The sequence below is a fragment of the Phragmites australis genome, chromosome 19 (assembly GCF_958298935.1).
Source record: "Phragmites australis chromosome 19, lpPhrAust1.1, whole genome shotgun sequence".
Lineage (NCBI taxonomy): Eukaryota > Viridiplantae > Streptophyta > Magnoliopsida > Poales > Poaceae > Phragmites > Phragmites australis.
The window spans coordinates 6,014,653-6,025,848 of record NC_084939.1 but is presented as its reverse complement, the minus strand read 5'-3'; the positions used below and the strand labels follow the sequence as shown (position 1 = coordinate 6,025,848).

The window sequence follows — 11,196 nt, the reverse complement described above, 5'->3', positions numbered from 1 at the left end:
GGAGCGAAGGAGCGGTCCGAACCGGCGCATTTGGCCGTCCGAGAGGGATCTCTGGGGTGGATCTCCACGCCCTTCCTGGTCTAAAAGGCTGATATTGGAGAGTGCGCAACAATAACCGGGACTGTTTGTAAGGAATTTCAAAGAAATATATAAGAATCGGTTAATTCTACAAGATTGGCCAATTATGTTTCAGCAGGCTAGGTCATGCGACAGTGCGATACATCCGGCCCGGGCTAGAATTCTGTGACGATGCATGAATGGGAGCAGTTCCGCCGTCCGTTGGCAAAACCGTCGGGCAGATTTTCAAGAGTGAATCAAACTGCACTGGAGCAAAAATGATGCAAGATTAGCAGACCTCCACGCATATACACAATGGCGATAATTCAACCAGGAAAGCCACGGGAGTATCAATTGCGGCGGGAAATATATTAGACTTACGGCAGGGGACCTATTTACAATGCTTCGTGCCGAGGGAAAGCGCGGGAGGGCTTCGCTCAGCTATCTTTCTACGCATGCATTAGATGGTAGGACCAGCGAGTTACGACTTAACCTCACCAAAATGAAAACCAAAACTGCAGAGAATAAGAGAGTGCAGCAACTTCGACCACCAGGACAGGCACCATCTATAAATACTAGGGTACTTTGGGCTCATCCAATACACAGAAACCATTAACTCCACTACGAAAAGCATTTGTTCCTACGGATACTTCACCACTTTTTGTCCCCCTCGTTACTTCATTAGACCTGCCAAAAGCAGCACAATGATCGTGTAGAGATTAGTGCAGTGTGACATTTGTTTTGGAATTGTAGTGAAGAGTGGGTACTGCCACTAATGATGCAGTTAGCATACCAGCTGAGGAGGATTTAGCAGTTCTCGGAATTTAGTGATGAGGTGGATAGGCAGCCTCGCATTTCCCTGGCAGCAGAGCCCCTTTCCATCGAATTAGCAGGACTATCTTCCAACCTCGAGTTCAGTGCACCCGGGTTCATCTGCTGGACCTCCTCCCTTGTATAGATGAAGATCTTATGGACAATATTGCAGAATTCACTGTCCAAGAGGGAGTTCAGATGGCATCATGATTATATCATACACAGATCAACCAAGCAAACAAGGGAAAAATTTAACAGTTACTCACTTCCAGGGATCATCCCCAACCAGCATCATGTCACCTTCATTGTCGGTGTAGACGACCATCCATTCCTTGTTAGAACTCTTCAGTTCGCCGTTAAAGTCAAACATCCCATCCAGCTCAGCGATTAATTCCGTGTAGCCATTGAACTTTGTAAGATCCACGGACCTGCCAAGTGCAATACCTTGCTTGTGGACCTGAAATGAACAGTCCCATCAACCATCACGGTGGACAACAGGGAAGCTAAAAAAAGCATGTTTAAGGAGTAATATGCAGGCCTTGGAAGTTTGTCTAGCTAGCTGACTTTCGACATTGCATACATACATACATACATACAAGGGTGCTTCAAAAGCAATCTTACTAGGCATGCCCCTAGTAGAATGGAGAAAAAGACTCGGAGCACTATTTGAAAAGCATTCACAGGGAAGTACGATCCAGTACCATTTGATGGACTTGGGAGCTTAAAGAGAGAAGAAACTGGGTAATAATGACAAGAAAACACACCTTCTTGCAGCTTCTAGTTGATCCACCTTGTGATTTGCACTGCATGCTTCTTGAAGCTTGGGGACAAGAAGGATGCTTCTCTGGAATAGAATCTGTTTGTGGAGTATTGAGTTGCTTCAGAGTCTTAGGTGGATCAGAACACTTATCTACTTCAGTTGCGTCTGGCCGCCGCCATTCATCTGCCCCTGGAGTTTGTGGCATCCCATCATATACAACACTTGTTGGAGAGTTCAAAACTTCAGATTTGGCTGGGCTGTCAAGATGAATTCCAAAAAGTTTGCATGAATTGCCTTTCGCTTTCTGCACATCAGCATGACCAACAACCAAAGGTTGAGGCTTGATCAGGCGCGGCTGTGCATCATCCATGCGGGCACCAGGTATCATATGGCCAAACCAGCCAGCTGAGTATTGATCAATGCCACGGCCTGGTAGTGCAGCATAAACTCCATTCCCAAACTTTGTATTTGCAGAACTTTGAGGCAACCCACCGACTTCCTGTATCATTGGATAGTTCTGTCTGTTCAACCCAAAGCCGGTACTTGGAGGCATCATGGACCATGAGCCAGGGAACATATTATGACTGCCTTGCTGATCTTGATAATGAGCATTTACAGTGTGCCAGAAGTTAGAATGACCTGCAGCAATCTGCTCAGGTAAGGCACAGAAACCCTGTGGATTCTGTACATCTTTAGGTGGCTGATATCCTGATAGCATCTCCTTGTAACTCTCAGGCCTGTTCATCTGCATCCAACTATCTGAACCTAGCTTCCTCTGTGTACCAATGGTATTCTTCTCTCGATCAAGTCCTGATGGTCGCAGGACTGTCTTCTGAGCAGTGTCCAACTCGCTGTTATCACCAAAACCACTTTTCGGGGTTGCATTCTCTTGGGTCTGCAGGGCCATTTGTAAGGCATTTTGTTGAATCTCCACTGTGACTTTAGAAGCAGCTAGAATGAGGTAAAACACATGCATTAGTAAGACTGGACAATTATCCTACAATCTCCACACTGATGACAAGGTCTAACCTTCTTTTGTTGGAGCTGAAGAGTCAGGCAGGGAAGCTAGAACATTAGGGCGATGCCTCTTGGGTCTGGGCACTGGATGTGGATTGATGGGGGGAGGGCTTACAGCAGGTTCTATTTGCCAGGGAGAAACCCTTTCAGGACGAGGAATGGAGGAAGCTTCATCCCACCTCACCTGGATATCACGAAAGTACATCAGAACAATGCTCCATAAAACAAGTCTGTTTGAACTGAAAAGGGAGGAATGGAAGGGGCAATACCTTAAGGGAACGCCATTTTGATTCAGCCCATCCAGCTGGATCAGAATCCGCCATTCCAACAATGGTCCCAGTGAATCTAATGCATAATTGAAGGTTTCAAGTTGCTTCTAACAGAGGAAACATATATGGTGATTGGTGAAGCAGAAAACATATATCATTGCACCAGGTCATTGCTTACCTTTGCTCTGGAGCCTCTTCACCTTCGAACCTCATCTTAAATCTCATCCCTATAGAATAATTTCGTTTCAGCGATTCCATATAGCGATCACAAGGGACCACAAACTCAGATGGACTTGTCCTGAGAGTAGTGCAATGATTTCAGAAGATAATTCAATTACATGAAAGCACTACATATTCAGATCAGAAATAATATAGCACAAGGCTAAAACTGCATACAGGAATTATGTATAAAATCTACAAAGAGTTAGCACAAACCTAGGCTTGTAGTAGACAGTGAACATGGTACCAGTGTTAACAGCATGCCATGCTGTAGCAAGAACACCAAGATGCATGCTGTGGCTTGATATTACTGAAGATGGAACATTAGCTTGCTGCCTCATTGCACGCCTAACTCCTACACGAAGTTCTCCATTCTCACCTCTGTGCACATCATTCGGGAAGTACATATTAAGCAGTGAAGGGAAAACAGAGTCAAATAGCAAAAGCTGTTCAGTGTGTCACAAAACATACCTTAGAAAGATGAAGGCATCCCCAGCAACAAGTCGTTTGGCGCTAACAAAAACACTCCAGCCACTCTGCAAAAGATGTCTTCGTGGCTGACCTGAAGTTGGCAGAAATGTACATGAGATGACTTAGAAGAGGATACAACATCTTAATTCCATCCATACTATATAGTTAAAACATGGTCTGGGTACAAAAGTTTTGATTGGCACAACTCACAAGTCAAAAAGACATCTGGAGATGTGAAGTACTTGTCCTAAGAAACTAAAGCATGTAAGGTACCACATCAGCTGACAAAACCATATGGTTATCCTCGCATCATCAAGTGCAGGCCCATGCAAAGGAATCAAAATGCACAAGAACTTGTTGCAAACACAAGCTGGTCCCTCCAATGAAGCCAACGAGGTAAGATAGTGCATACACATTGTACTGAGAATCACATTTAACACCAATTTAAGATCAATTTAAGGAGTCATTAATGCACACAAGAACTGTTTTTACTCTGTACATAGAAACAAACAAAAGCTGGTGCAGTGTATGTTTCCTACTCATGTAGAGTATACTGGTGCAAGTGAGCAAAGAGCACCGCACGTTCTGAATAGTCAAATGGTTGTCGAGTGATCACCTCTGAATATGTGACGAAAGCGCCATTCGACGCCATGCAGATCCTTGGCCACCAGCTCTTGTGTTGGAGGCTGGCAGCTCATATCCTGACCAAGAAGCAAAAGCAAAGAGCATCACTGCCACTCAAACAACAAATAGCAGACCTACATCAAGTCAAAGATCCAGCAAGCTAACCAGTGGGGGGAGACACTCATCGGCGTGGCGTCGCAGCACGGAGAAGCCGCCATGTGTGCTCGTGTCAGAGGCTGTCAATGTCTTGCAGAACGAGTGCACACGTGGCCTCGCAGGAGCAGCTGGTGGCGCAGCAGGCACCTCCTCACTAGAGGCATTCTCCGCTTGCTGTTACACACAAAACCAACAAATGAAGAATGTTTAAACGCTTTAGACCAAGATCACCCAGTGGAGCACAGTGTGGAAGCTCAAAACATTACTCACCTTCGATTCAGGAAGCAGAGTGAGCTGAGCATAAACCTCATCGGTGTCTGGCTCGGCCTAGAAACAAAATATCATCAATAACAAATGCTATTAAACAGCAAAGCTCACATTTTGCAAGAAGCGGTGGTGCAAGTACCTTCAGTTCAATGTTCATGACCTCACATAGGATCTTCCATGGAAGATTGTACAGTTGCATGTGCTGCTCAGCCACCTGGTTGGTCGATGCCTCCACCTGAAATCCACAAGAACAAGAACTATTTCATCAGCCCCCATAACACCATGTCTTTTTCCTCCCAAATCGCAAGAACTAAAGGCTGAGTCACTGATCGCTAGCGAATACTAAAATCCATAAATTCACGACAGAAACCTAAAGAGGAAACCGGTACTAGGAACCAAAGGAAAGAGATTTCCCACTAAAGTGAAACAACTAAGCCGAAATTTACCGCGCGACATGCAGGAGCCACACCACGAGCTCGGAGCAACTCAAATTCTCGCAAACCAGCGCGCGGAGAAGTAAGAAGTAAAACGCGAGGGAAAACACGAACACTTAGCGATCCGGAACAAGAACTACAAAATTTGTCACAGAAATGGTCACATCTCCGAACAGCAGCATCTGACGTCTCAGACTTCACTAAATCACCAAAAAAATCACCGAAATTTTGGGGGGACCGAGAATATTGCACCCGCGGGACAAAATCCTAAAGCCAAAGCTAAAATATTCCTTAGGGTAACGAGTAAACCGACCCAATTTAGCGCCAGACCAGCGAAACCCCAAATTGGAGCACCCCAAGACCCAGAATTCGACCAAATGGAGCAAAACCTCGATAATTTCGTGAGAAGAACTCGCGCGAAAAGAATTGGCCCATAAGAAACCGAAATTACCCAAACAAGCTGAAACAACACATCCCTCCTGATCACAGAGGGACGCGAAGAACCCAAAATTCCAACACCGAAAGTGCTTATGAGGCACCAGACCAGCCACACTCAGCGTGGAAGACAAGAAGCGTAACGCTGCGCAGGCCACGGACCCACTTCCCTCGCCCTAGCCCGATCGCCGGGCACGCAGTGGAAAAACTCGGAACAAAACCCCCGAAAAGCACTCGCCGGAACGGGAAATCCGAGAGGCGGAAGTGCGGGCGAAAGCGGCCACCCAAATTGGGCGCTCACCTGCTCGATGTGGCCCTGCGGGAAGTAGTAGACCTTGTCGCCGACCCTCGGCACCGTGACCAGCGGGCCGGCGCAGAGGTTCCACAGCTCCGAGTACATCCCATCCTCCGCCCCGCCTCCGCCACCTGCAAAAGCCCAGGCCGAAACCCAAAACCTCGCGTCAGAGCTAGCCAAAAAAAAACAAACAAACAAACACAACGCACACACCCAACCCAACCCAACTCACCTCGCGCCGCCGCGCCATGCCCCTCGCCTCCTCCCCCTCCCGACGCCTGCGCGGCCGCGGCCGCGGTGGAAGCAGTCATCCGGACCACCAGATCTTCACATCCGCGGCGCCTCCGCGCGCGTGCGCTCACCCCCGCGGCCGCCGGACCCGTGCCCGAATCGCGCGAATTCCCGGCCTGCTCGAAGTCAGCCCCCGAATTCCCCTCTGATTCGCAGCCTCCTCTCCTGCCCGCTGCTCCCACTCCTCCCCTCGCCTCCCCCAATTTTTTTACTGCCCGGCTCGGGTAGAGAGATTTAAGAAGGCGACGTCACTCCTCTCTCTCTCTCTCTCTCTCTCTCTCTCGCGGGTGCGTTGTGCGTGAGAGAGAGCGCGCTCGCCTGCCTGCCTGCCTGCCTTTAAGCGGGGGAGGTGAGGTTACCGTGGGAGGAGACGGGGAGGTGAGCTGACCGCGAGACGGGTGCAATTATTTCGCCGGGCTGGGAGGCGGGCTGGGCCGGGTTTGGACGGGCCGAGGAAGGGTGTTGGACTGGGTGGGGCTGTCTCGCTCCTGCAGGCAAGGGGTGGGTGCAATAAATATTCGTGTTGGGAGCGGATCCTTTGCTGCCTCCTGCAGAGGGAGATTGTTTTTGCGCGGGTTTTTTAATGGGTGGTTTGTCACGTGTCAGCGTGTGCTTCCTTGGCCAGAGGAGATCAAGAGGAGCAGGGGTGCAAAGGGGAAGTATATTTTCCTACTGTTCCAAAGGGTTTGAAATAAATATAGGATGACGGGTACTTATGTCTGATACTATTTGATATTATCTATGTTTGATTTTGTATCTGAGAAAAAATATAGGATAGGATATAGTTGACTGGTATCTATCTGAAGTATTCGAATGTTAGTTGTTACGAGAAAACTTATTATGATTTCACTAAAAAATATGATAATATATAGATAGATTGTCATACATCCGAATACAAATAATATTAAATATTCTTATTTTCATATCTCATCGATTACTCTCTATATGCTTACTTTGATTGCACTCATATACCGTTTAATGTGGTGTGTGAAGATGCAAATGAAGTAAAAAAATCCATCTATCTGACTAAGCAACATATATCCGACTATTCGCTCTAACTCTAACTTCGAGAAAAAAATATAAAATATAATACATGACAAAAAAATAATTATTTAATATCATCCTTGTTCGACTCTGACTTAAAAAAAATGGAATAAGATAAATGATAAGTTATATCCGTCCGTATAGGATCCGATTACAACCCTAAAAAGGAGGATATAGTACACATCTTAATCATACTTCCTTTGCTCTGATCAAGAATGTATGATATTTTAGAGTTGGACAAAAGGATTAAGAAAGTGAATTAAATGTTTTTTTATCTCCATCACAGCACAGTTAACATTGCTCACGTAATGGACTAGCAATTAATGGTGCTTTAACTGTTCATCTCTATCGTATCAATTAGGTGAGAGTATTTATAGCCATATCTCAACCCCAAATATCATTATATTAATGCTCATGTTCCATGTAATATTCTTAAAATATTCCATGAGTATTAATGCCACTACAATATTACAGTGTTACATCAACTAGGACATGACATATATCTACAGCCGCACGCATCGGCCAACCCTTCGGCCCAATAGCGGACCATCTTTGAGCCCTTGTTTGACTGATGGTTGATTATCTTCGGGTCCTTTACTTTGTCATAGTCAAACTTTTGTTTCGCTCTTCATTTGTGCCTCCCGAAAGGGTGCTTTTAGCCCCCAGACCTTCATCCTCTACACATTATCCCTTCGGGTCTCCTCGAAGCCCAGTATGGCCTCTGAGACCACCGGCTTATGTACTTTGTGTTGGCCTTCTCCTTCGGCTTCATCACTGCGAGACAACTTTTGGAACCATTTCTTTATTATGTTATCGTTGTTCATTCTTATCTGGGATTTTCTAAAGGCTGGTCGAAGGCTCGAAACTAATTAAGGGTCAGAGAACCAGCTTGATACCATTCCTCCAATAATCTTGTTACGCTTTATTTATACTACGTTGGGGAGAAATATGTCATTTATTTGTGACAGTGGCTGCATTTATTTACCAAGCTAAGGAGGGAAGAAAAGAGATAAAGTTACCTAGAAATTGTAAGATGACATTCATTTAGAAAAAAAGTTGAGAAAGCTAAAACGACATGCAATTGCTATTGAACGGAGTATACTAGTATATTCGTAGCTTGTCTGCCGGTTTCTGTTCAGATCAGAAGCCGTTTAGGGTATGGATACGGTTTAGAAACTATTTGTAGTAGACATTATTTTTCAGTGCTCTGAAAAAATAAAGTACTTGTAGTAGTACTACAAACGTGATTACTACCGCCAATTAGCGCTGCTCCATGCATGATACTCTCTCCGGTCATGTTTTTTATTTTTTACGGTTTTTAACGTGAAATTATAACTATAATTTTCTATTAAAATATAGTTATAATATCTAATAAAAATATTATAAAAGTATTTTAAAAGATATATCTATACATGTGATTTTTATGTTTCTAAACTAATTATTTTAAAAATATTGATGAGTCAAAGTTCTAAAGAATAAATGATCCTAATCAAAACGACGAGTATTTATAACCCGAAGGAGTATTATTGTGGTGCCCACATTACCACAAACTGCCAGTACCTATTATCCGACATTATCTCTCAAATTCAGTCATGCACACAGTAGTGCAATACACATAATGCAAAGAAAAATCGAAAGAAACTGGAACATTAGCGAACTTGGAAAATGATGGTAGCGGGTGATGGCAATTTGCGTTGGAGAAAAGTGATGGGGGAGGGGTGATGAGGGTGGGAGCACTGGGCTTCGTGGGGACGTGTCGAGGAATCAAAGGCCACATAGGGCCCACATGTCATTTCCCTGATATCTTCCCCCTCTGCCTCTATCTGCCAACGCATTGCCTTCGCTTCTCCTTGTGCTCCCTGTCTTTTATTATTGCTCCGCTCATTTCTGGCGTGACGGTGACCGCAACGGGTGTCAGACTCAGCGTGCTGCATGCTCGAGGGTTTTTTTTTTTGACGCATCTGTATTTGGTACAGTTGTAGCATCGGTTCATGTGTGTACATACCTTTCATCCAACATACCCACCTACTCATACTTTACGCACACACTCAAACCTATAACTACACGTAGACAGGAGATCATGTTCTTAGAGCAATCGACAGAAACAACCAAGGCTCTGCAGGTGATAGACATGTCACATTCCTCTTGTGGCACCATGCGCGAGAGACAATGAAATTATTCTGGGGACAAGCCCCGGTGCGAAAGTTAGGAGTCAAACTCCCGACCTGGCCTCACACCCACTTCGAGCGAACCACCTTCACGCTCTATGGGATTATTTGCTCTAAGTGAGATTTGCCTAAGCAAGAGCATGTATCGCTGGTTCAACGTGATGTTTGGTTGCTATCCTAAGGCCCTCCACAGTTACATCAAGTCAAAGAGCATGTCTCGACTGCCCAAACCTACAGTGTGTGGCTTCAATGATACTTCTACAGATAATGCAACATCTTGATTCGCACAAGATCTTGGGTGTCAAGGTGAGAGGTCGTTGAGGGAGGGTAGCAAATATTGAGTTGGAACCAGCGCGGACACTTGCCTTGCTCCCAGTTTTTCTAGCTCTGGCACAGTGTGCCACAGTGTGTGGAGTGATGCCTGCATGCCCTCTCTCCTCTTTGGGCATCACTCCAAGCACACACTATGGAGGGCCTAAGTAGCTCCGTGACTCAGCAACTCAATGAGGCTCACACGTCCAAAATCGAGCGTATGAGTTCAAGCGTCTTGAAGCCCCACATCTTGCTCTTTCTCCTCTCTCCAACTATCCTCTCTCCCACCTCGCCCGTCACCCCCTCCTCCTTCCGTGTGTCCCCTAGGTCAAGCTTGATAGGTCCAACACGAGTCGATCCCCATCACGATTTGGGCTACTATGGTGAGGCAAGTCCGCCATGGGAGCAGCGGTGCACCCACAGTGGAACGACTCGGTGATGGAGGTGGTGCCCAAGGTAACAATGACACGACGAGAAGTGTGCGGGTACTCGACGATGACATGGCAGAGGCGGAAAGGATTGACGAGGATGCGGGTCAGAAGGCAGGACACAACTGACAAGAGCTGCGGAGGAGGAGAAGTGGGGAGGACCCTTGCTCCATTTTAATGGTATTCGGCACCCATCACCGGATCCACGCCAACCTCCATGCATGGATCGACTTGGCACTACATTGCGGAGGCATAGTGTTGTTTTTAAGTTTTATGTGTTAGAAAGCACTATTTTGAGAATGCGCATCATGCCTAATCAGGCATCTCTTTTCCTCATGCATCTCACTCAGGGCAACACCAAGCCCTGTGTGTGCGCGACAGGCGTCCCCCACACCCCACAAACACACACACCAAAACAGGGTCAGATTTTTTAACCACTCTAATTCGTACGAAATTCCAATGTTTTGAGCTTATATTATATTAGTGTGCCTATTTCCTTTTTTCTGTTGAAAATATTCTGAGATCGGTAGATTGCGTGAACTGACACAATGTCTTGGACTCTTGGTGGTAAGTACTTGTACGTTATTACTAAAAAACGGCCATGCAAGATCATCGCTGGTACGAATAGATATTGTGAATCGGTCTAGAAATGGCCATCCAACAAGTCTCGTGAGTTGTATGGTGCAAACGTGCGTCTGGTTTAAAAAAATCCAGGGACTGAATGACACGAGAAGAGAAGATGTATAAAAAAGGATGGTGTTTGGTACCAGTGAGACAAACCCGTATCAAAGGAATCGATTGTTTCACAATGCTGACCGGCTACACACAATAATGCACGGCTCCGGCATTTCGATCTACTTGCTCAAGAACAAGTTGATCTTTATTTTTCCACTTATTTTTAATATAATTGATCATTGATTTCAGCATGGACAACTAGTCTACAGAAAAGACGATATTACCTAACACAATCGTTACTGTATTGAGAAATGAACCAAAAGCGTTAGAAAATTCTACTCACAACGGTAACATAACACGAGACCTAACAAACCGAAAATTATCTATTTTGTGCAGCGAAAATTATAGCACAATAGACACAAAATTATCTATTTTGTGCAGCGAAAATTACACACCAGCCA

The 11,196-nt window shown here is 45.4% G+C and overlaps 1 protein-coding gene across 1 annotated transcript; it reads right to left on the bottom strand.

The window, feature by feature from the left end:
- Nucleotides 1-405: 405 nt before the first annotated feature.
- Nucleotides 406-6,409, bottom strand: LOC133899943 (auxin response factor 23-like). Its single transcript, XM_062340987.1, has 15 exons — nt 6,050-6,409; nt 5,824-5,948; nt 4,793-4,888; nt 4,657-4,713; nt 4,396-4,560; nt 4,223-4,307; nt 3,607-3,697; nt 3,352-3,516; nt 3,095-3,214; nt 2,917-2,992; nt 2,660-2,831; nt 1,635-2,581; nt 1,137-1,327; nt 851-1,048; nt 406-744 (listed from the first exon to the last, which is right to left on the bottom strand). The coding sequence occupies exons 1-14, from the start codon at nt 6,126-6,128 to the stop codon at nt 865-867; spliced, it is 2,553 nt and encodes an 850-aa protein (XP_062196971.1). The 5' UTR covers nt 6,129-6,409; the 3' UTR covers nt 406-744; nt 851-864.
- Nucleotides 6,410-11,196: the final 4,787 nt, after the last annotated feature.